At 38.4% G+C, this 26,960-nt stretch overlaps 1 protein-coding gene across 17 annotated transcripts in view; it reads right to left on the bottom strand.

Moving 5' to 3' along the window:
- PCDH15 (protocadherin related 15) overlaps window positions 1–26,960 on the bottom strand; it is an 819,982-nt gene that overhangs the window by 338,728 nt on the left and 454,294 nt on the right. For 16 of the 17 annotated variants that reach the window (XM_075535092.1, XM_075535093.1, XM_075535090.1 and 13 more), the window contains 2 exons: window positions 9,412–9,605; window positions 416–548 (listed from right to left, as the gene is read on the bottom strand). In XM_075535092.1, coding sequence (XP_075391207.1) covers window positions 416–548; window positions 9,412–9,605 — 327 coding nt within the window. The remainder of the gene's footprint in view (window positions 1–415; window positions 549–9,411; window positions 9,606–26,960) is intronic. The other variant, XM_075535087.1, reaches the window with a different exon arrangement.

The raw sequence follows: 26,960 nt of genomic DNA, 5'->3' as shown, positions 1-26,960 counted from the left end.
TCCCATGGAAGGCTATTTCCCCTGTATAGCACTGCAGCTCAAGTAAACCCTGCTGGACAAAGGAACCCAAGACGGACAATAATACTCAGCTGCAGACTCTTGGGATGCAAATAGCAAAACGTTCAAGTGCATGTGTCCAATCCTTTCACTCTTTCCTGTAATGATTGCAGCTAAGCCCTGCCAGCCAAACATTAGTCCTTCAATGGTGGCAATCAATAGAATAGATCAGCTGTGAACCCCCTCCATGCATATTGCCCAGGCTTTCCTCTGCAGATGGACTTTTCACTCACTAGAGGGTAAGCAGGCATGCAGATTTCTCTCTCTACAAAACAAACACCAAGTCTGTGGTCTTCAAGGATGCTGCGATAGAATTTCATATATATGTATATATATATATATATTCCAAGAGGCATACCTGTAGATTTAATAAGACAGCACCAATCCTCATGGCCTCACTAATTTCAAGGCTATACATCAGCTGTGGGAAACGGGGAGGGCTTTGGTTATTTGGAGGAAGCACTTCAATGTACACAGTGCAGATGGAGTGCCTGCAGAGAAAGAGAAGCAGACAAGAGGGGTTAAAATCTGCAGGGCTCTCAACAAGGGACTACACTCAGGACCCGGTTGTTGGGTTTATGAGAGAAGACATCTCAAATCTTTATAGAACATAGTAAAAATAATTCAGACTGAAGGAATAAAAAATATAAAAGCTGCCATTAAAAATAATGTTCTTTATAAAATTTTCTTTGTCAAAGGAAAGAAATTGACTGGAATATCTATTTATTTTGCTTACTGAGGTAAATAGTACAAATTAGGGGGAAAAAGCTTCTCAAGGAAAGTTAGTACATTAACTTGACTTCCGACTCTATTTTTTAATGCTTCTCTAATAGTAAAATTAATACATTCTATAAACTTTTGGTAATATGAGCTGCCCTTGGAGGACTTTGCTTATTACACCAGCAAAGCAAGTATCGATTAAAATAGCATGCAAAGCAATGTCTGAGCTGTGTTCTGTTCGTAATGTCAAGGGGATAGTGTGTGTGTATCAGAAGTTGGGATCATAAAATAACCCTTATGCGAAATAGTTGCAAGAACAACTAAATGTGTGGATTCAGATGTCTCTTTAAAAAAGCATAATATGGAGAAGTTGAAAGGAGATTTATTTTAAGTTGCTCATTAACAGTGATTTTTTTTTCAAAAGAGATTATTGCTATAAGAAGAAAAGCATTTGTATTGACATATCACTTTGTGGATGTCTCTGAATCTGGTGATTTCTTAACGCAATGAAAGGTGGAGCAACAAGTTCAGGGTTTACATATATATTAAAAACCAAATAAAATATATTCATAAACTTGGGGATTTACATAACTAAAACTCTCATCCCTATAGCACTCATATACATATAATGCTTTATATACACTACCGCATCCTGAAGTGTGTGCTTGGACATCTTCCTAACACAAACACACACTTTGATTCACACGGGAGTATTTGTTATGCTTTTGATTTGGGGATAAGTATTTTCATAAACTACTCAGGGAGCATTTTTATTAAATAGTCTTAAGGAAAGATGTAATCATCAAGATAATTTTCTGCTATTATTTTCCTGATACATTCTATTTTTTTGAAAAATTTTGAGAGATTACCAAATATGGGCCCTGAGAATTGGCCTTATAGCTCATCACCTTATCCTATAGATTAATCTAAGCTTTCTCTAGAGTATGTCCTTAGTAGGCAGTTGATACGTAAATAATATCACTTATCTCTATAAATTACACTGCATTTAAAGAATTTTATACCTCATTTATTGCAGGGCTATGTTCAAATAATCTTATTTCAAATTAAAATCACTTAGCCTCATCAATTGATACCCATCTGTGGATCTGCATCTATCAGGGTGGTTGCCAAGACAACCATTGAGGCAGTCCTACCCTGTTGAATGGGGTTGCTGAGCATCAGAATAGACTTGATAGCATCTAACCATGACAAACATTGGTAATCAACTAAAATATCTGAAAACCTTCCGCCTTGTTTTTTTTATCAATTTATTATTGACATTTGTCAGTAAATTTTATCACAATCGAAATGATTGTTTGCGTGTTTTTAACAACTGAGTGCTAAGTATATTTAAATGGTGAAATATCTCACAAACATTTACAGGTTTTGCTCTTACACTGGCTATAAGTAAAAGAAAAACATGAAGAGAAAAAAATGAAGGTAGAAAATTAACATGCATTACAAAGAGTTTCAATTGCCATGTTGTAGGAACATGGAAATTGAGTGAAATTGAATCCTCCTGCCTTGGAAATCTGATCTTAACAGTCGGTAAACACTGTCCTTTAGCTCCAGTATCGCCCTTGAATATGCTGACTTAGTTTCCCCAATCATCTAACCATGCAAGTATTTAATAAATCTGTATCGTTTCCCATTGATAGTAACACTGAGTGGCTGAGCAAGGAGGTTTACATAAAAAAGATTCTGGTTTTAAACTTTGACACTATCCCTGTGTAATCTAGCGAACATTTCTCTGAATGAAAATAAAAATATCTCCTTAAAAGGGTTATAATTACATGAGAATATCAGATTCTTCAGGGAACCAAACATCGGCCATTGGAACCTACCAGGGCTCCACACGGCAAAGGATCTTGTGATTTGCTCCTAATATTTAAGATGTTTAAAACATGGCTTAGAATATTTTAGAAAAGAATTGAAGAATCTGTGTTTTTCGAAGACATAAAATTTTACTCAATTACCCTAGATTCAGAAAGCCACTGCAAAAAAAAAAAAAAAAAAAGAAAGCCACTGCAGCAGAAGCTTGTGTGGAAAGTCACATAGAGAAATTCATCTGCACTTTAAACGGACCCAGCGGGCGGATTCCTCTCTACAAGCTGCCTTCAAGCTCTTTTCAATAACCCCAGAGGCATAAGGTCCCCTAGCTGGTTAACGTTTTTTTTTGACCTGAAACACATCTTTACTCCAAGTTCAAAGCTGCCTTTTAATCAGTTAGGCCTTTTCAACTTTTGAGAATCCTTAGAGCGTGTTGGCTCTGGAATACTTGGTGAGGTCTTTACAGCACCATCAGTCTTTTGTGGGTCATTAAATTCTAGCATATGCTAAAGCAATTATACTTTGTGGATTTCTGTCTTCTTCCACTTTGAATACGTTTCCATGCTAGAGAACCAAAATAAAAACTCTTTCCACCTGCCACTCTATGACTAGGTCCTCTAACTTCCTTGAGATATTTTAATATTTGCTACAGATAATAAAACATTAAAATACTAACCCCCAAGTGATCTGCACAGAAGGGAGAGGACAGAAAACAATTGTGTCCCAACAAGACTGTCTCCTTCATCTGTCCTTTCCTCTATCTACTTCTGCCGTTTGCCTCCAAAATTCAGATGCCAAGGCTACTAATGAATTTCTTTTTTGAGGATTTGGATCCTAGGGTGATTTGGGGGAGGTAATTTTTCAAAGTGTTGCATTTTCCATTCTTAGTATCCTAGCACTTCCCTACACCGTGTTTGAATAAGTACCAGCCTTCTTGAAGGTTACTACCCTTTTGAAATGTTATCTTCCTTTTATCCCTGATGTCAGCACTGTGCTAACATTGAATACCGATAGCATTAACCACAAAATGAAAGGGTTAGTGTACGAATAAATAGTAGTGATTCACCAGCATCAGTTAAGCACACAATAAACCAGAGCAGTCATTAGATAAAGAATAACTTTTTATGTGATCATTTTGTATTTACATTTTATAGCTAGTTCTTAATGCATAAAACTGAGGATCTGTATAATACAACTTTTACGCTTCTATTTTAGCTAGCTTGTCGCAAATAAATCTCCAATTCTAAAAATAAAATCATAAAGCTTTTCTCAAATAAACTTTGAGTTTAAAAAACACTAAACAGCCTCATCCACACATATCCCTGTGAATAGAGGGAATTCTTCTACTTGAGCAAATGCTTTATCACACATGAGAGAGCTTCAAAATGTTTGTGGAATTTTTTCAGTACCATTTCATGTTATTTTCCATGATCATTTGCAGCCACCTCATGTTTATCTACTACTGCGTGCCTAGGTTGACCCAAAACTCTAGATGAGGACATCGATTCTATATTTTTATTGATATTTAACTGGTGGGAGTTCAGTACACTTCGGTTATATTAATAAATGATTAGCACCCCATCGTTTCTTAATGAATGTTAGATATTTAATGTAATTTTCTTTAAATACTATATTTACTAATTTGAAAAAAAGTGCTGCTTGTTCCAGTTCATACATCATAGATGTATGCAAAGCAAAATATGTTGAAATATGTCTGCAATTAGTGAATGGCTACAAACAAGCTCTCTCAGTAAAATACTTCTCACAATCGTTTCAGGGACTCTTGGTGGTGACATTAGATGAGGATTAGATTGCCACAAATTTGGGGGTTTGCACCCACTAGTTGCTCCAAGATAGAAGATGAAACTGTCTATTTTCATCAAGATTTATAGCCTTGGAGGGGAATCAACTTAATGGTAGTTTGGTTTTGGTTTTTGTTTTAGCAGAGGAGAGGAATGTTAGGCGATCGAGGGTAAGTTTGGTAAGTCTTATGGAAAACAAATTAATTTGACGTCAGCTTAATATCAGTTTTTAAATAAAGCTCAAGTGAACCTCTTCCCAAATCATTGAAGCTTCACAACAGGTTCACAGAAATACTGTCCCCGCCTCCCCACAAAAATAAAAGAAACCAATCTTTAGTTCGAGCACACATTTCAAGGAGCTCAGGGGCACCTCGAAGATGAATTCAAAGCAGAGATGTCAGTTCAGAAAGGTAGCAAAATTATTTCTTGAATCCCAAAAAGGGTAATCAGATAGTTTTGTTTATTTTAAGGAAAAAAAGGTGATCCTAAAGGCTTATTAATTACAATGTGTTGAGGAGACTGCAAACTCCAATAATGAGAAAAAGTCTTGAGGAGTTGTGACCAGGACATTTTCCCCATGTTTTCAGGGCTGTGATCCAAGAATTTCACAGGGATTTTACTCCCCCCAAGCCCCAGGCTCAAAGAACAGTGCAAAGCAATTCAGTTTGCTTCTTTGAGGAGCCAGAGTGCCCATTTTGACATGCCATGAAAGAAGAGCACAGAATCTTTCAGAGAAGGTTTAGAAAGGCTTTTTTAAAAGACACTTTCAGAAAGGTGTAGACTGCGCTGGAGTCAAAATACCTTCGTGTGTGGATATTTTTATTTAATTAAGGTTGTTATAATTTTATAGCAGTAATGTTGACATATCTTCGTATGTTCATATCCATATATGTAGATACTACAGAACTTTATAAAGTTCTTGGAAAATTCCATTAGCTTTTAATTCCTTTTCCCACAGTCTTTGAAATACACACACAGGATTTCAAAGTTTATAAGTCTGTGGAAATATGGAATTAAAAATTAATGGAAATTCCCAAGAACAAATATATAATTCTATATACATATATATTTTTTCATCTATAGAATATATATGCTTCTAAATATATAGCTTTGTAGTGTATACACATGTTTCTCAAGGTTTGTGGAAAATAAAATGAAAAGATAATAGATCTTTTTCCAATAACTTGGAAGACCTGTAGTGTATATCTATATTATATGCACATATATGTGTATGTCTAGAAAGAGAGCGAGCGAGCACTGGGGTGGTGCTGTCAGGCAAGCGTTGGACTGCTAACCTCAAGGTAGGGGGTTCAAACCATCCAGCACTCCTTGAGAGATCACAGTCTTTGAATGCTCACATGATTGTTAGGAATCAGAATGGACAAGATGCCAATGGGTATTCCATGCAGAATGGAAAAAAATCATTTAATTTGGAGAAATGATTTTCCCTTATGCTAAGGTGACCAGATTTTAACATTGGTAAAGTGGGACACCAGCGGGACACCATTGATAAAACACATATCCTGGTGAAATAGCCACATGGCAGCGGAAAACCATATACCCTAGCTTGTCATGCATTCTTTCCAAAAATTGAGACTTTTTTAAAACACGGCAGGAAACGGGGAAATTGTTAAAAATCAGGATTGTCCGTCAAAAGTTATGTTCTAGTAAGGCATATTTCTGACTTAATTAAAAATTGAAAGTTATAAAATATGAATTGCCAATCATCAGCCATTTTATCATTTAAATTTCTTAAGTTATTTAGGAATAGGAATTGTCTTATAAAGTCTATAGCTCCATGAATAAGAATAGTCCTTTATTCACATTAGGATTAACGCTCCATTCAATTTAATTAAACTAATTAAGTAAAAGGAGACCTCCATGCACCAAATAAATAAACCATGTCTCAAGAAGCCTCATGATAGTTTAAGTATTTTGGCATTTATGGGTTCTCTTACACTTACGAAAGATGAGAGAAACAGAAAAATTATGATTTGTTCATTCTGTCTCTGAAATTTTAGTTCGTTTTCTCAATTAGAGTACAGAAACAATTTATTTATGAATGTTTTATCTGCAGGGTCAACACCATGTAAGGGAATAAATTGAGGTTGCCAGTATGAAAATAACAATATAGAAAAATTCCCACATTCTAAGTGGTGATCCTGTAATTTTTGTTGTTATTTATTTAGGATTACCTGGCACTGTTCCAAGCCAGGTCAATGCATAAAATGCATAGCCATCAGAATCTACACCGTCATATTGATAATGCTCAAAACCTGTTTTGCTTCCAAAGAAATACTGCAAGCAAAGTATCTCTACTTTCAGCTCATTCATCAACTCAATTTGAAGGTTTAATTTCCCACTGGAAACTATCAAATGTCATTATCCTACAGAAACCATGCCATTATCTCAGCAGGTAAAATGAAGATATTTTATTCTCTCAGGTTCCACTTGATGTTTGTCCAAACATTGTAAAGGGATCTTTAAGAACCCAAGCCTCTCTCTGCTAAGTACCATAAATTTAGGTCAATTATGCTCATATCACCTAGACTTTTAAGCTCAAATGCTTTGTTTCCTACAGTTGAATGAATTTTTATGTGAGTAAAAAACCTATTATTATACAGATAATCATGGGCATCTGCCTATCAAGGAAAATTCTTTGAAAACAAAATTTACACACTATTTATATTCATGCCTTACACCGACTGCTGACTCCCTTCACCCACTTTTCTGTTGTCTGTCTCCTTGGGAGGGGGCTGTAGGGGGATCATTGGGATTGTTCCCTGTTTCTTCCGCTACCTTCCCCTCACCCTCCCGGTATCTCTACTCTCATTATTAGTCTAGAGGGGGTCATCTGTCCTGATTCCCTGTGTTGTGAGTTCTTATTTGTACCACTGTGCCTGCTCTGGTCTAGCTGGATTTGTAAGGTAGAATTGGGGTCATATTGTTTGTGGGGAGGTAGCATTAAAGAACTAGAGGAAAATTGTGTGTTTCAAAATGCTATACTGCATCCTGACTTACTTGTCTCTTCCTTGTGACCCTTCTGTAAGGGGATGTCCACTTGTCTACAGTTGGGCTTTGGATCTCCATGCTGCACTTCCCCTCATTCACATTTACATGATTTTTTTGTTCTGTGTCTTTGATGACTGATACATGATCCCTTCTATACCTCATGATCACAGAGGCTGGTGTGCTTCTTCCATGTGAGCATTTGTTGCTTCTCAGCTAGATGGCTGCTAGTTTATCTTCAAGCCTGTAAGACCCCAGATGATCTATCTTTTCATAATCAGGCACCATCAGCTTTCTTCAACACAATTGTTTATGCCCCCATTTTGTCTTCAGTATTCATGTGAGGAAAGTGAGAATTACAGAATGCCGAGTTATTAGAACAAAGTGTTCTTGCATTGAGGGAGGAGTTGAGTAGAGGCCCAATGTCAATCTGTTACCTTAATACTTAACATGTAAATATATGTACATAGATCTGTTTCCTTATCACTATATATAAATATATTTACATATGTACATGCCTGTATTTAGACCTCTATAAATGTCCTATGCCTCATACTTGTTTTCATCAATTAAGGAAAATTCTTGATACAACTTACCAACTAAAATTTAGCAAGGAGTGTGCAATAACATTTCAGTCATTAAATAATCAATAACCTGATAAAACGTGTAAGTCATAATACATTTGTATTTGCAATTCAGATCTATGTAAAAACAAAGAAAGTTCACTTGTTTAAAAGAGTATCTTTATCCACATGATTACAATTATTAGTATCGATTTAACCCAATGCAAGGAATTATGGTAGAAATTTAAAATCCTTTTTCAAATAGTTATTTTAATTGACTGGACAAAGTTCAAACATCTTCACAGACTGGGCTTAAATCCCCCCAAGATGGTCCTTGAGTTTCTTGCACTGCTTTGGATGGCAGTTTATCCCCAGTATGGCATGTGATCCCTGATCATTCAGAAACACAAGATGATCTCAAATACCGTAGGCAGTGTAAATAGTGTCACATAATTTGTCCACTGCAAAATTCCCACACATTCTGCTCAAATCACGATGTTAGGGAGTTCATAAATATCCCAGAGAACCTAGGCTTTAATTACAAATTGTTAGGAGGTTCAAAGAATAAAATTTGATAGGATGCTGTAAAATGTCTAAGATGTCTAAATGTCTCTCAGTTCTGGCAATTATCCATCTCGTTATACTTGCACAGATTCTAATTTATGCATGTGGCCATATTGCTTGTTTCCCCATTGCCAGTAGTAGGCAGTAGTTGGAATGAAAATGCCTATCAAGAGTGGATTTCTTAAATAAACAGTATTACATCCAGACAAACCAGCATCGGGTAGCTTTGAAAAACAATTGTGAGGGAGTGACTCAGTGGTGACAAGCAAAGAACCCACGATGCATGGTGGACACAAACTTTTACAGGCAAAGTGCTGGAGGAGGTTTACATTCATTTTATATTTTGAAATGTGTTCTGAAAATAAGGAAATAAAGACGAGATTAATACAAGGACTCTCTTCGGTGAAGGACTAGATCGGTCTGGTCTGAGAAGTGGAGAACTTTTACAGGGTTGATATGAATCAGTCTCCAGCCACAAAGGGTGACGTCAAACCACTGAGAGTACTTGCCACTGGCACACGGAGGATTTCTCTGGACCAAAGCCTCCTCTCATTGACAGCGATCTTTCTTTGCAGTAATACATTGGAAACATGCCTCTCCCATTTCCCAGAACAGAGACCTATAGCCTTCTGCCACGGTGAAATCATCGTTGAATTTTTGTGTGTGGATTAACCTTGTCTTTATTTTCCTTCCCCCTCAATGTAACCAAATAAGAATACGCAGTTCCTGAGAATCTGGTCCCGCCGAGTTTCTGATCTAATTTCGATGTTCAGAGGATAAAAGAATGCGTGCTGTGTTTTCTTAAATCTAATTATGGGGTTAAATGGGAGTGATGAGAAGACAGGACTGGTTCGAATATAAATTACCTTCTCTCCACAGGAGGAGCATTATCAGCTGCCTGGACAGTGAGCGCATAGGTCCGTCCGACTATCAATTCCACCTCTGGTGCGATGGTGATAAGCCCCGTTGTTTTATTGATGATGAAGTCTCCCTGAGCCCCGACCAGGATTTCATATGTGATCTCCCCATTTGACCCTTCGTCTGCGTCGACTGCAGTGAGCTGGAATTGAAAATCACATCATAAATCCTCTTGCGACACCACCTGTCGCCATTGTGTCATTTTCATCAGACCAAAAGAAACTTGCTCTCCAAGATAATACATACATAAGTAAGAAGAAATGTCTTTGATCTTTTTGCATGCACGTAGACTCTTGGCTTAGTGAATTGAGGCTACTGTGCCCTCTTATGATACTGAAGCAATCACAGTGACTTTTTTGTTGTTGTTTTGATTTATTTTTCTTTTCTTGTGAGGGTGATAAGAAAAACGTTTGGTTGTTTGGAAAATAACTTTATTTTAATATAACAAAGGAGAAAAGAAGAAGGCACCAGCAGACAAGTTGATAACTCACAGGGAATGTAAGGAGCGCTGGTGGCATAAAGCTGCTGAACTGCTGACAGAAAGGGGATAAAGAGGTTTTCTCATTCAGTAAAGTGATGGTCTCTCAGACTCTCGGGGGCAGTTCTACCCTGTCCTATAAAGTCCTATAAGGTCCTATAAGGTCATGATGAGTTGGTGTTGACTCGATGGCAGTGAACATAGGATTCCTATTTATGCTGCCTAACCTCTTTTTCATGGCACACAACCCCTTATTATTACAGATTAAGACCTTAAAAAGAATAAAACAAGCAAGTTTACTCTTGCTACTTCTTCTTTTTTAATCCATAGTCTTTGCCCAGTCTTCCAGACACTCTTTTGTCCCATCCTTCTTAATTATAATTGGCTTTAGGAAAGACTGTAATCTTGCTCACACTGACCTATAAGGGACAGGCAAGGTACACTCAAGATCAGACAGAGGCAACACCAATTGCTGAGTATGTTTTTAAGTGTTTGGGGCAAACCTGTATCTGATGTTGTTCGATGCCCTCCACTCAGTTCTGACTCATAGCGACTCTAAGTACCACAGAATTACCACTCCATTATCACGGTTGTTCTTATGTTTGCGACCATTGTCCCAGCTGCTGTGTCAATCCATCTTGCTGGGGACCCTCCTCTTTTGTTGCTGCCCTTCTACTTTACCAAGCATGGTGTCCTTCTCCAGGGATGGGCCTCTCCTGACAACATGTCCGAAGCATGTATGTGAAACATAGTAGACTATGTGTATAAAAACAGAATCTAAACTAAATGCAATCATCAAGTGGATTCTCGCCCATGGTGGTCATATAGGGCAGGTGCCTCAGTTCGACATCAGAGGCTGTAAAGCTTTACCAGAGCAGAGAGCCTCTTTCTCTTCCAGAATGGTTAGAACTGCTGACCTTGTGGTTAGCAGCCCAACTCTTAATGCAGCTTACCACCAGGTATCCTCAACTTATTCTCATCAAACAGATATAAATTACTCACTTCCTTAAATAAGGGTCAGTGCTTTTCTGGTATGTCTATATTTAATTAAGATAAAAGAAAGAAAATTGGAGCCTAGGAGGAAATAAAACAGGCATTTCACACGCAGGCACGGCTCACTGCATGTCCGCAGTTCATTCTGTGCCACAGGCTGTCATGTGAGGTGGATGTGTGTGGACCCCAGACTAGATAAAGCAGAGGAGAGCTTGAGGGGATGCAGTTGGGTAGGCCTGGCACCTCTGCTCCTGTGCCAAAGGGTTAGAGGAAAACTGCCTCCAGTGCGGGGTGTGTCCAACCCTGCCAGCCATACGCTCGTGAGTGCATCCCCATCACTGTTGGCTCTGCTTCCCGTTCTGCCAGCCATACTCTCGTGAGTGCATCTGCATCACTGTTGGCTCTGCTTCCTGTTCTTCCTCTATGCCTGCTGCTTAGAAATCCACAGGCTCTCTGGGTCCAAACCAACTTGATGGCACCAAGGTATGTTGTTGTGTTCTGTTTTTTGTTTTTTTTTTGTTTGTTTGTTTTGAATATATGTCTGCCCTTCTCTCCCTTCAAATGGGGTTTAAACTCTTCAAGCCCCACTCACCCCTCCTCTGCTGCTTCTCCCATCACTGCCTTCTCCCCAGGCTGCTTTTCTTGTTCTTCCTCCTGTAACCTCCACAGTCAGATCTTGACACCATTGAAGGAAGCATGTCTTCAGACCTGGGCATTCGATGCTGGGCACCTGGGCCCAGTGGAACAGTGACCTGGGCAGCACGTCCCATTTGGGGCTCCAGTGGTGTGGGGTGGTCTCAGCCAGAGATGAGCACTGTGGGGCAGGCAGTTGCTCACAGGCAGTGGTAACCCTTCTATCAAATGTTGCAGGGGCAAGGGACCCAAGGAACCTGGTAAAATTCACATATAGCAAGCCCCATCCCCTGTGTTCTATTTTCCAGGTCACAGTGCTGAACTTCTTATGGAATCATGGACCGAGAGGGAGAAGAACCTGGTCAGAATGGATGCAGACCTGCACATTCAAATAATTTTCAAATTTCCCATATTATTTGATTCTAAAATTAATGGATAGAGAAAAATAAAAATGGTCTTCAATTACCCCCAAAATAACAATTTTGCTAACTCAATGAAATAAGCATAATTGTTAACAAATCAACCTATGAAAAGGTTCTTACTAACACTTCCTATTATTTTTTAAAATTTAGCTTCACTATTTTAATTACTATTTTAAAATAACTTTTTAAAAACTACTTGGGGGTCAGAAACACTGTTGGGTTCTGGGAGAGACTATGGTGCACTTCCTAGGAAAAGCGGACATGTTTCCTTTGAAACTTGAATGTAGTTTCAGGGGCCCTAGGTTAGTCAATGGTCCCTTTGAAGGTCCGTGTCTACTCTCCTGAGGAAATCGAAACCAGGAACCTTAAGCATGCCAAAATGCTTAGCTATGATGGTGCGCAATATATTTCTATTTTTATTGTGCTTTACATTTGTAAAAAAATGGCAATGTGTACAGAAGCAATCAAAGCAAAAATAGCTCAGAAGGAAAAATTGGAATTTGAGAGACAGGAAGCAAAGAAGTTACATTCTCTGATTGGGTATTTGGACACAGACAGATGTGTTTGGCAGAAGGAAAGACCTTTTGTAAAATGACTCAGGGACTTGTGTTCGAATGACAGGCAGAGGCCGGAAGGCAAAAGAGAAGAAAACCATTTGCAGCAAGAGTCAACACGAGTGACACATGCTTATGGAGAACTGTTTATGCCAGACAAGCTCAGTCTCCGTTGTGTGTAGATGAAATGAAAGAATTAAAGGTTGGTAGCAACACAGAAGATATCAATTTTGAGGATAGTAAATCACTTAACACGATGTCACAGGAAATCTTAATTAAAATGTGGCTCAGATTGGCTTCAACATTAACATTCTTCCTGGGATTTAAATTGGCTAAAGGAATTACGGACAAATGGCAATGCAACAGAAAGATGTGCTATGCAGCATGCTTCAGGGCTGTAGGTGTTGTGACTGGTCCCATTTAACATTTTCATAAATGATGTTGGAAGGGAGGATCAACTGAATGACATTAAACTGAAGAAGGTATCCACCTGGGAAGTGCATAAATACCAAGCAGTACTGCAAGACAAAAGTGATGTAAACACCCCTAAATTGCAGAGGGAGTCAACTATCGATAAACTAGCATATTTATGCAAATTGCCTAGCTTACAAAAATTTAAAAGTACGACATTTCAATAAACAGACCAAAAATAAGTTCTGTGCTTAGGTTACTTAAATAGAGGCTTTTTTAAGGCTTGTTTGTTGTTATTGTTTTCAGACCTAAGGAAACGATACTGTAGGGTCAAAGAATGAAATCGTGAGTTAGAAAATAAACATAATTGAATCTGCGCAAATGGCCACCAAATTATTGAGAAGAAACTTTGGTGATTCAATAGCAGAAAAGATAGCTGAGACATCAACTCTGAATGTGAGTGTAACATCTTGAAAACTCGATGTGTTTTTTGAAACCTCGCTTTATTATTGAGTAGAACTGCAGATATTAATTTTACAGTATGTGGTGGAGATTTAATTCACTTACTCCGTAGTGACTCCGTAACCAGTGAGTGGTCTATGAGATGGGGGTTTGTGAAGTCTTCTCCTGATTCAGGGGGTAAATTGGCCTCCTAAGCAATATCAAGAGGAAGAGGCATTGACTCACGTGGAGAAGCCAAGTGTTCCTGACATTTTAGACTGTGGAAGCAAAATACAATGTATGGTTTTTAATTGCTTTAGTTAAATATTTATGATCGCTAAAGGGTAAGGAACTCTGGGAGTGATTTGCTTGTACAGTGCTCTTCCAGAATGTATTGCAGTCCTTTGCAGGAAGTTAATCTCACTCTCCCACAACCGCTTCCTCTCAGCATTCCAAAATGTGCAGATTCTAGCCATTTTCCCACATTCCACACAAAATAATATAACATAAAACCAAACAAAATTCTAATTTTCTCTGCCATTGCTGTCTCATGTTGTTTCCTTCCTGTATCTGTCAAATTAAGGAATGTGACTTCATGTAAAAGGATGAATACAAAGATTATTGGATCATAAACAACAAATATTCAAAATGAAACTTCCATAGAAAAACAAGTGCAAGGATAAAATAAAAACCACGCCCACAGCCAACAGAAACATAATCAGAAACCCTAATCTACATAATATGAACACAGTGTTTCTTTCTGAATAAATACATTTTCACTGGAAATGAATTATGATTTTATATTTAATGAATTAGTGTGGTTTCCATTTGCTATCTTCCCTTCCTAGGCACCTTAGGCCCTTACTTCCTGTAAGAGCACCTGATTTCCTTTCCGGGGCTTCCTTTGACAGCTCATGTTGGGGTAAGACTGACATAGCTCCAGAGAGGAGACAGAGACTCAGAACCTGGTATGGTACTGTTTGCTTAAGTATGAAAAATCATTTAAGTTGGTGTAATCAGAATAATTCCTGAGACCTTTGAGAAGAAATAGCTCTTTCTTTCAATGGGGTCAATCTTATCAATTTACATCCGCCATTTCAGCTGCTCTTCTGGATTCTACTTGAAGAGGGTCTGAGCCAGCACAGAAGTTGGCACCAGGAAATATGGACAGAATTTTAACAGTGGTGTGTCCAGTTATGTTCAATGGGAAGTTTATTATTGGATTTTTTCCCTGACAAACCAACAAAAAACTTCCTTTGAGAAGGAAATGAATTTATTTGGAAACATACATTGTGCTATTACTATATGTTTCCTAGAATTATTGTATGTTGAAATATGTGTATGTAGTGTTGTGTCATCAGCGATGCATCAGACCTATTTTGACTCAATGCAAGACTATTCATTATATTGGGCAATGTCCTTTTTATTGAAATCAAGATGGGATAGTATTTTTGACTAGCAATAAAACAACAATGAAAAAGTACCAATAAAAATAAATATTCCTACAATAGGTATTGAGCTTTTGCAGAAAGATATTTTCTAACTTGTAAATTTAAGAACTTCATAAAATACATGTTCTTAGATTTTCATATTCACTTTTAAAACCAGGAAGATATAAAATAAATTAATAAATATGTTCATCTTAGTAAAGTATCCTGATATTAGAGAAACATTGTTAAGTGTCTGGTTGTTTGCGGAAAATTGATGGTCAGAACCCATCAGTTACTCCAGAGGAGAAATATATTTAAGTGTCAGTCTGCTTAACTCCCCCCAAAATGGAGTGTTTTCTCTTGCAGTAAAACTTACATAGAGCTATTTAAGTAGTTAGCTATCAGATGGGTTTTGTAGAAGTCATGTTGAGAACCCTTAGTCACAGTCATGGGAACCTGATGAGATAATTTTACTTTATCTTATAGGATAGGTGTATGCTGACAGCAACTGTAAGACAATGGCTTTATTTGGTTTCTTTGCTGGTTTAGTTCTTTCTATTATTCTGTGGTATTTGGTACGATTTATGCCATTCCACAAGAAGAGCAATAATAGAAGTAAATGAGCTGCTAATTATTTCCTGGTAAGCAAAATTATAGAATTAAACTTTAACTGTGATATGAAGAAAGTAGTCATCTGCAGACTAGCATTATTTATTTGAAAATAAGTGGTAAGCATCTAACAAGGATCCCTGGTTACACCGTCAGGTAAGCCCTGGATTTCTATCTGCTCAGTCGGCCGTGCGGACTCTCCGGCCACCCCGGGGTGAAAGATGACACAGTCTGCTCCAGAAACAAAATTACAGCCTCAGATTCCCACGAAGAGTCCCTGTGAGTTGCAATTGAGTCCATGAGAGTGGCATTAAACTATATCTATAGTCCCTGAGACTGTGGTAGAATGTGGATGCTATTAAATAATATTAGAGGCCTGCCCTTTATTGAATTTGCTCAAGTGAAATGTAAATTACACAAATTTACTCAAATTAAAATGTAAGTAATAAAAAAAGAATTATCTACTGACATGTTCTGGCAAGTCCAAGTAAGGGAGGGAGATAAGGAATGATGAGCGGAGTTAAGAAAATGTTTAAGTCAAGATTATTTTGGAAGCTTGGGCCTGAAGAATGTGACCTTAGATCGCAAAGAATATAGGTTGGGCGCAGTTCCAGCACGAAGACATGGGAAGAATCTAGGGTAAATGAGTTGGGGTGTTAAAGGCTCTCAGGAGGCTGTGCCTGGAGTCCTGGAGAAAGACTGGCAGGGACTGAAATTGCAGAGTTAGGCAGAGGTCTGAAGATAAAGCACTTGGAGAGCAATGATAAGTTTGAGAATCACTAAGCTAGACATCTAAATGATGCACGCACTCACTTATATTTGATATTTAGTATCTAGAGTAGCCGCTGCATTTTATTTCATATTTTCTTTGTAGTTTGTATCTTTTTGTTTGGTTTTGAGGGCAGGGAAAGCTGGTAAGAGACCCATACTTTCTGGTAAAGTGGTTATAGGAGAATGGAAGTGACTTGTGTTAATGATCATATATATAAATGCAGATATTCTATTAAACTGACAAAATATATCCTTCCAAAAATTCTACAGCCAGTATTCTACTTATGGGTGACCGATGGTGTGTGATTTATCAAAGATCAGGAACCAGACAAGGATGCCTCTCTGCCCCACTCCTAGTCCAGTCCACTCAGTGCCATGATGCGCATGAGGAGCAGCAAAGGAACAAAATAGTCAGTCTGGGAACGTAGCCTTTAAGTAAGCTTTATTTGCCAAAGAAACGCAGGACTACTGGGAACAAATTGTACTAATAAAGTGCTGATGCCCTCTGGCCTCTCAAGGCATTGGCAAAGCCAACTTAATCCTTTCCCCCTTAGGAGGGGGAAGTGGGTGAAACAGCGTTCTTTCATTGTACCTGCTAACAATTGTAATGACATAATTGAGTAATTCATTTCAGTGACATCTGCCATGAGACAACAACAAACAAATCAAAAACACTGCAGGTCCCTGTTTTAGACCTAATTAAATGTGTCAAAGGTCTTGGTAAGATAAGTGTGCACTGTGATTCTTTTCAACAGAAGCCATTGGTCAATAGACACCATCGAAGCATAAAATAGCATTAGAGAGACAACAATACAAACCGAGAGTTACCTTAGGAAGACCTGGGGATCCGGCTCAGGCACACTGCTGGCATATCATGTAATCTATGCTAACTTGGACTAATTGGTTGGGTATTTAAGTAGCAACATTTTAATTTACTAGGATATAGCTAAATGGAAAAGATTGCTCACTTTGAATATTGATCATTATTTGGTTGTGATAGAAAAGTATCTAACAATTTAAATGTGGCACAATCATTACTTCTTGATGGACAAACTTGGAATATAGTAAGCTTATGATTTCTTCATCTTCTGAAAATAGAATATTATTGAAGTGTTTTCAGTGTCTCAGGTACAAACAAACCTATATTTGTTATGTAATGGCCAGCATCATGTTTCCAATTTGATATTCTTTTTAAATATATATAAATTGGTATTCTACTTGGGTACCAGGATCTTTAATGCTGTCTCTCAGTGGCATATCCAAGGCTATGGTTGAAGACAAATGCCCTGATGATTAACAGTACATCTTGGAGTTAATAGGGACACATGCACACTCTTCTGCAATACTTGCTGGAGACAAGAAAGACAACATGAGAGTACAAAAAAAAATGGAACTTGGGAAGTAGGGTGGCATTGTGGTAGAAGTCATTTGGAATTAGTGAGACTTTCGTTGTTGCTGTTAGGTGCTGTGGTAGTCATATAATCATTTGTTCAATTTGAGGATTAAGAGTGAAGGGGTGGAGTCTAGCCTGTCAATCAAGATATAACCAATCAGACCTCTGTGTGAGCATGTCCTTCTCCTGAGAATTCTGGGAACTCCTGTTTTTCCTCCTCGGAGACAGGACACACATTTTCTCTCTCTCTGCTCACTCCCTTGGAGATGTTCTACTGACAAGACACAGCACTACGCCCTGGTAGCTGGAGAAGCTACATGGACCTACCCTATGCAACCAGACCTCTGGAACTGGAGAAGCCACATAGAAAACCCTGCCAGTGCTGAGATGCCACTTATAATACCCCTGGATCCACAAGACTTTCAACCCACTGGCCTGTGATCCTCCTGCATTTGGCATCATTGTATGTGCTGCATGAGTCTGAAGAGGACTGTATAGATTGGTATTGAACATATGGGCTAATACTGGACTTATGGACTTGATTGAGACTAGACTGAAATGTTTTCTCAATATCCAATTGTTCTTATATATACCTTTTTCTTATATACTTCTTATTCATTTGAGTTTATCTATGAATTTGTTTCTCTAGTCGACCCAGACTAACACAGGTGCCCTTAAGACAGTTCGGATTCACAGTGATCCAGGCACAACAGAACAAAATATTGGCAAGGCCTGTGCCCTCCTCCACAATTATTGTAACATTTTGAGTTCATTGTTGCAGCCACTGTGTTAACTCATCGAATTGAGGGTCTTTCCCATTTTTATTGGTTCTCTGCTATACAAAGCATGAGGTCCTTTTCCAAGATCGGATCTCTTCTGATTACATGCCCAAAACACATGAGTCAGTTTTACTATTCTCTCTTTTAAGGAGATTTCTCTAAGTAGAAGCTTCTTCTAAGTAGTAGCTTTCTACTTCTTCGAAGACAGATTAGTTTATTCTCTAGAAGTCTCAGTTGTACTTTAAATCTTCCTGGCCAGCACTGAAATTCAGATACATTCATGTTTCTGTGGTCTTCCTTACTCACTGCCCAACTTCCACAGCATATGAGGCCTAGATCAAAGGCCAAGGGGTAGGTCATAGGTCAAGTGCACTTTTTTCCTCACAGTGACATCCCTGCTCTTCAACATTTCTTTAAGAGGTTCTGTAGCATGTTTGCCCAATACTATATCTGCTATACATACATACATACATACATTAATGCATGCATATATACATGCACACACACACACATATACATATGAGACTACAAACTGAATCTAAGAAAGTAAAATATGTCCTTCAGTGACAACACTAAATGCTTAATTAAAATGGATTTCATGTGGAGATGGAGAATATTACAATTGCTGCCTTATGGATTTTATTTTTCCTAGTTTTAATTGGTCACGGTTTTGGATAAAATGTTCCCAAACCTCTGGACTCACAATAGAAGACTCAGGAGAAGCGTTGGTTTCTACTGTAACTAAGCTCATATGAAGAAAACAACTGTTGGTTTATTGATCACTGTCTCCAAAATTTAACTATGGGATGTATTTTTGAAGTTTACTGAGAAAGCCGAGGGGAGTTCGCCCAGAAGGAAGAATCAAGGGCAGTGTGCATGTCACTGGAGGAAAAACTGAGTTTTCTGCCTCTGGGAAATGTATATTTTCAAAACTATGGACAGTGACCTTGCCATATAGTTAGAAAAATGGATGCCAGATGATTTGACAGCGAAGACTACGTTGGTGTCAACAATGCAATTACAGGAAGACTAAGGGAAATTCCGAAGAGACCAAAACGTCATACATAATTGCCCATCACAAAAATCAAGTTGCTGTCTTTGGAAGGGAAAGTAGTGCAAAGGCTGACAGGAGGATCTGTGTGGGAAATAGGACTGGAGAGGAGAGTGTATGTAGACAAATTCTCCACATTCATATATTAAGGAGGCTGGGAGGCTGGGGCGCCCTTGTAGGGAGAACTTCATGTTCATGGGTTAAAGGTGTGTTCCAGTCACATTCTCCTAACAGTGATTCCCCATGATGTCCCCATAATAATGCCAATCTTATGGTTCTTCCAAGCACATGGTTGCTACTGGATAAGCTTGAAGGTGAAGTGCTTGAAGGCAACTGGCCTGAAGGCTGTCTGCCATCAAGAGCAATCAGACCCTATTGTCTGTCCCACCTTAAATAGGGCCCACTCCCTTCTGATAAGGATAATAGCTATTTCCCCTGGAGAAGGGCTCAAAAATGCCTGAAGTCAAGCCAGTTCAGAGATGACCAACGTGAGGTTGTCAAACCTGCCCATCTTGTTGCATATGTACCTTCCTATCACATGGATGCCTCTAGTTCCTCCCCTTCATATGGCCTGTATGACTCCAATAACCCCCTTCCTATGGCATGTATGCCTCTAGCTCTTCTCCCTCCTGTTACCTGCATGCTTCTAATACAGCCCCTTCCTGATACATATGTGTTTACTGAGGCTTGCATGCCTGAGATTACATAAGGCTATGAGAGCATACATTACTCTCTCATTCTGCTTCAGGTCTCCTTCAGAAGAGTGAGCCCTTGCCTGTCTTATCTCATGTTTCTTAAATTTACCCCTCAATTATACAACCGCTCCTGTGACCCAACTGGGTGTGGGGCTGTACCCCACAGATCTGGAATCCAGAGGTATCTTCCTGAGCACATGAAGTAAGTCATCCAAATACATCCAGTCTACCCAAAGTTGCTAGCAAAGTAAAGACAAATGTAGGGTACTAAAGAAAAGGTATGCCCCTAAAGATGGGTTTTGAGAAAAGAATCATCATATAATAGCAGGAACTCTCAGTCATTTTGAGGACTAAGGTGGGCTTGAGCCAAGCCATGGTATTTCCAGAGTCTTCATAAGCATGTAAAAGTTAGACTATGGATAAAGCACACAGCATTTGAATTATGCTGTTGGCAAGGAATATCAAAAGTACCGTGGGATGTCGAAAGGACAAACAAATCTGTCCTAAATAACTGTACCCACAATGGTCATTAGAATTAAAAGCAGTGAAATATTGTATCATACACTTTGGAAATGTTAAGTAAAGACAGTCCTTGGAAAAAGACATCACGTTTGGTAGAGTCAGCCAAGAAGAGTAAGACTCTCAACAAGATGGGCTGACACAGGGACTGTAATAACTGAAAAACATAACAAAATGTCTGAGGATGGCAGGAGCCCTGGCAATGTTTCGTCCTATTGTGCTTAGAGCAGATATGGGTTAGAACGAATTCAACGGCACCCAATAACCACATGCCCAGATGGCATCAATGGGCCATCTGATTCCAATAGACACATAATCTGTTTTGAGCTTTGCGTACCATATGATGGTACCAGATGACCAGCTGAATGGACTCCCGTGCTTGCTTACCCTTCATAGGTTTTCCAAGGTTATACATCTTTCCAGAAGCAGAGTGCCACAACTTTCTCCCATGGAGCAGTTTGCGGGTTCAAACTACAGTCCTTTATTTGGTCGTTAAAGACTTGGACCATAGTGTTACGAGGCATCTTGGAGTGACACAAACAGTAACCAGAAATATCACTCATGGTATTGATATATCCTGTTAGTCTGCATGTCATCAGATTAAGAAACACATTTCACTGGCAACCATTGTGCAGAAATGTATTAGAAAACCATAGTATTCATTGACACTTTTTTTTCTACCACTAGCAGAGTATCGGCTTGGTTGAAAATGGGGGATGATGAAATACCTGTTCACAACAATGACAATGACAGTGGAATGGGAAGAAAGCTTTGGCTTACTCAGGGAAGGGAATGTATTGTTCATATGAATATGGGTGAATGAAGGGGAGGCCACTTCTAGAAATTGCTTGGATATGTGTGTAGAGATGAGTGAGTGGGTCAAAGATGCCAGAAAAGGAGCCAGTGCTGACTGAGATACAATTTCAGCGTGGAATAAGACAGTTCATAATCCTTAGGGGGCAAGGTGCTAGGCTGAGACTTTACTTCCTTTGGGTAAAGTTTCCGGACTGCAGACATAGAGAGCAAGCGATCCGCTTTACTTATTTCTAAAGCTTGCTGGGAAAGAACAAAAGGAAACACTTTGACAAGCAGGAAGAGCGTCCTTCACGACGGAAAGGAATGTGACTTCAGTAATTCCCACCTGGGGAGACTGAATCTGGCCTAAGAAAAATATCAAATAGAAAATACAGTAAAATTGTGGCATGTGGGAAGGAATCATGTAAAGAAATATTAAATAAAATAACTCCTTGGGATTCTTTTTTTTTCCCCTAAAGAAACATTTCTAAGCAAAGTTAAAATGTACTGTTTGACTTTTGGTGTGTTGGTTGTATTTAATATATTATTAATTTTGAATCCTTGAGAGAAATTCTAATTTTGTCCTAAGCTGATGTTCTTGTCTGTCAGCTGTAGCTTACATTTTGTAAGGATATGTTCTAGAATAATACATCTCACATGTTAACAGGTCAAAGTATTCTTTGCTGTTTAGTCAACAGATGTGGTTGAAAGGAAAATGAGATATAAAAAGATTCTTGTGAGTTCATAATGACGACCAAGAATATGAATTTTAAGCTATATGGTGTCCATATACCACTGATGATTTTAATCTGGAAATTCACAAGGGTCAATTAAAGGAAGTCTCCCGCATACCAATGGAGCTTCATGTAGATGTTGAAGAAGACCTATCTGAGAGACACAATATGACTGTCCATTCAGTTTACTTTAATTGTACTGAATACTAAATACACTTACAGGCACAATACCTTTAGGCACTTTCACTAATCAAAACTAAAACCTACATACTATTAATTTTGACATACTGTAGGAAAGAGTAGAACTGTTCCTAATGGTTTATGACATGAAGAATCTATATGGGAACTGAAAGCTTCAGCTAGCTTCTGGGAAGGTCTGATCGGCCAACTTGGTGATTAGCCGACCACCGCTTATCCCCCAGCACACTGGGGTACCTTCTTACCCAACTCAGGCAAGCTCCACAAATCTAAGAGGCATCGAGGACTTGGGAACTGTACTTGTTTTGTGGCTTCAAGTGGCGATGGTTGCTAGGCAAATATGTTATCCAAAATAGGAAAATCACTTTGCCCTCTACTGCTCCATGAGAGGATGAGAGTATTAGTAAATTATTGAGTGTCATATTTTGTAATAATTTTAGAATGGTGGCATAAATTTTATTATTGACACAATAATTAAAATAGAATTTTACATGTTAAAAAGATTGTAATTGGTTGTGTTAGACAATTATATTTGTGCCAACTGCGGTCAACCTAATTATTGCAAGGCATCTGTGGGAAATATGACCATTGTCATTGCTTCTTCACAATGTGCCACAATGGAAAGAGGAACTTATTTTCTCAATGGTCCTTTGGAGAGTTTTAATCAGATTAAAGATCAATGCTAGGACACACAAGTGGATGGTACTATATACTGATGACCAGATGTTTGTATCAGTGGGAACCCACCTAGGAGAGATTGTGCATGGCTCTGCTGCTAGACCGGATGGATCCTAAGGTGGCTTGATTATATTCTCTGATGACTACTCTGAGAAATGGGAATATGATAATATGGGGTACAAGTATGCTTTTAATGGGGAACCAAAGACAATCCATGGGAACGTGACTTGAAATGTATTCTGATAAACATTTTGTGTACTGATTCATATCTATGGCATAATAAAAAAGTATCAACTTATACAGTTCGATAAAAATGAAACAGGTAGATCATATCCTTTAGGACAGAAAGATTACTGAGAAAGGTAAACACACCGGAGAAAGAATAAATGTACATTTGGAAACTTACAGCTTACAGTTGAATGCCTCTGTTAACATATATGGGAAAGAGTAAGCGGCAGAAGATAAAGAAAAGAAATATTTCAGATATTAAAGGGGTGTCAGAAAACAAGGACATTATGGATGTTAATGTGTTTTTAGAGTGAATGTCAGATTTTTATTGGATGAAATATATTCTGGTTATTGATGTATATTGATATATCACAAAAATTATTGCAACAAAAATGTTAAGAAAAGGCCTCACGAATGTGCAACAATGAGAGAATGCATTCCTCATGCTTTTAAAAATCCAATTTATTTTATTTTATTTATTTTAGTTTAGTTTAGTTTTTATTGCTGATGATCTACCCAGCAGAACATATATAATTCAGCAATTTTTGTGTATCTACTTCAGTGACAATTACATTTTTTGAGTTGTGTAAGCATTCTTACCTTTCTTTTCAATTTTTTTCCTCCTGCATTAATGTAAACTCACTGCCCTTTTAATTCTAATACTTCAATTTGCCATCATCAATTTATCTTATGTAAACATATCTTAGACAGGCACACTATGTAGGGTAGAGATTATTTCCTGGTAAGCTAAACAATATGAAATTCATATTACTTAGATGACTTAAAGGGATATTTTGGATTTATGATTATGATTGAAAGATTATCTAGGGCAATCATGTTAAGGATTAATTCAGTCTCATTGACTTAGGAAGTCTGACTTCCATGAAAATTTGAAATTAATTTCTTTATAAAAGTATATTAAGATGAGAATTTTTATCTAGGGATCACAAGATTTCTACAATGGAATTGCCAGAATATCTACTGTTGCTGATTCTTTATCTTTCACCTAGGTTATCCTCTTCTTGATAAAAATGAAATTCATAAATATATGCATAAGCAAATACATAAAGAATAAATAGTCAAGAAAATAAAATAGTAACAAAAAGAACATATAAGAAATGTTCCTGACAAGTCCTGATAATGCCTGATTTTTCAACCCCTGTGGCAACTTCAAGATTTTTTCTAAAGATGTATCAGTCTTCATTACTTAAACTCTGCGACTGACAAGGATGCACTTCAATGCTTTCATGGTAATGCTTTCTCTCTTGCTCGGCTTCCATTTCATTGCCTCAAACAAAGATGTTCTCAAAGCTGCCTTTCATCAACTCTCATCTCCCAAACTTAAAACAATAAGAATATATTCAATATTTTAAAGCAATTTTACATTTTCTACAATGCTAAATCTAAATTACATGTTGAACCTAAGTGGGATGCAGTCTATTTCTGTGTTAATTAATAGATCAATAAATGGATTGTTTTTAGAGCTCTCATTGTGACAAATATTGGGGTCAGTAGCAGGAGATGTAGGTCAAAGTGTTGGGGCTCTGGGATAAGACAGAGGAAAGACAGAATCAACACTGACAGGTGATAGGAAAGATCAAATCAAACTCATTGCCATCAAGTTGATTTCTGCTCATAGTGATCCTTCCTATAGGGCAGTATCGGGTATAACTGCCCCTGTGGTTCTGTAAGACTCTAACTCTTTATAGGAGTAGAAAGCTTTATCTGTCTTAGTTTGGCTATTACAAAAGAATGCAAAAGGCATTACCAAAATACCAACCACAAAAAAAGGGAGGGTGGCAAAAAAAAGGGGGACGGAGGGATGGAGAAATTAGTTATGATAGTTATGTAATCTAGTGTCAACTCTTGGATGGGGTGGAGACTAGCCTGCCAATCAGGTTTCAGCTTGATGACCTCATTTGGAGGTGCTAAGGAGATAACGATCTCACAGGAAACCAAACACTCCCACACTCCGGGCAAGATGTTCCTGTTGACAAGACTCATGGAGCTACGCTAGAGCCCTGGAGCTGAAGGAGCCACATCTCCTGCCAGCATGGAGATGAACCCACTGCCACTGGATCCACAAGATTTTTCACCCACTGGCCTGTGATCTTCCTGCATTCAGGGTCATTGTGCGTGATGCATTAGTCTGAAGAGGAATTATAGATTGGTATCATACACATGGGCTAATATTGAACTTATGGACTTGATCTGGACTGGGCTGGATGTTTTCTCCATATTCAATTGTTCCTGTATATAAGCCTCTTTCTTATACACATATGAGTATCTATGAATTTGTTTCTTTAGTCTACCCAGATTAGCACATATGCCAACATATATTTGACCTAGTAAAAGGAAAACGGATCTTTCACCTTTCATCATCTCCCTGATGAGCTGGGAATAGGTAGAGATGGTTGTGGTGCTGGTGAGATACCCTCCAGATGATTCTCACTCATAGAGACCCGCTGTACCACAGAACAAAACAGTGCCCTTTCCTGTGCCATCCTCACACTTGTTCTTATACTTGAGCATATTGCTACAGCCAACGGGTCCATCCATCTTGCTGAGGGTCTTCCTCTTTTTCACTGCTCATCTGCTTTATGGAGCTTCTCCAAGGATGGTCTCTCCTGACAAAATGTATACAATATATATGATAAAAAAGTCTTGCCCTTGTCTCTAAGGAGCATTTGGGGTGTACTTCTAAGACAGATTTGTTGGTTCTTTGGGAAGTCAAGGGTACTTTGAATATTCTTCAACAGTGCCATAATTTAAGTGATTAAGTTCTTTTGTCTTCCTTCTTCCATGTCCAATTTTCACATGCATAGGAGGTATGACACACACCCCTGAAAACTGGAATTTTCCCCCCAAAGCTATGTATTTAATTGTTTTTTAACGAAACAGTCTTATCACCTTCAAAGTACTCCCTCGTACACTTAATATATTTGTTAAATCTGTGACTCCACCCTTGGGAACATTTCTCAAACTCATCTGTTTGGGTGGTTGACAGCACCTCCTTTTTCTTTCCCATTCACCTCTTCTACGTCGTCAAATTGCAGTGCTTTCATGTCTCTCTGCATTTGTGGAAGCAAAAAGAATTTGCACGGATCAAGGTCAGATGAGTAAGGTGCGTGGGGCAAGAGAGGCAATGCTGTTTTTTGCCCAAAATTGGCCTACTTGTCATGACGGTAAAACCAGTCCCCTGTCTGCCACACATCAGGCCTTTTCAGTCACACACTGTTATGTAATCTTTTCAGAACCTCAAAATAGAAAGCTTGATGAACAGTTTGATCTGGTAGAATGAACTCCAAATGCACTATCCCCCTCACACCACAAAAACAAGTATCTTCTTGATCTATGATTTCACTTGAGCTTTTTTTGTGGGCAAGGTGATTATGGCATCTTCCACTGCCTTGATTGACGTTTGCTTTGTGGGGAGAACCATGTCTCATCACCACTAATGACCGTGGAAAGAAAAGTCTGGGTCATTTTAGAGCTGTTCTTTCAAAGCAGGGCATGTTTCCACTCGGCACTCTTTTTACTGGTCAGTCAGAGCCCAAGGCACAACTTTCACAGCGAGCCACTCACTCCCATAGCTTCCAATAACATTTGCCAAACCAAGTTCCAAAGAGTCCAGATAATTCCCCATCTGTTCAATGGTCAGTTGTTGGTTTTTGAGCACAAATGC

The sequence above is a fragment of the Tenrec ecaudatus genome, chromosome 16 (genome assembly GCF_050624435.1).
Source record: "Tenrec ecaudatus isolate mTenEca1 chromosome 16, mTenEca1.hap1, whole genome shotgun sequence".
Lineage (NCBI taxonomy): Eukaryota > Metazoa > Chordata > Mammalia > Afrosoricida > Tenrecidae > Tenrec > Tenrec ecaudatus.
This window is presented reverse-complemented; position numbering and strand designations above follow the sequence as displayed.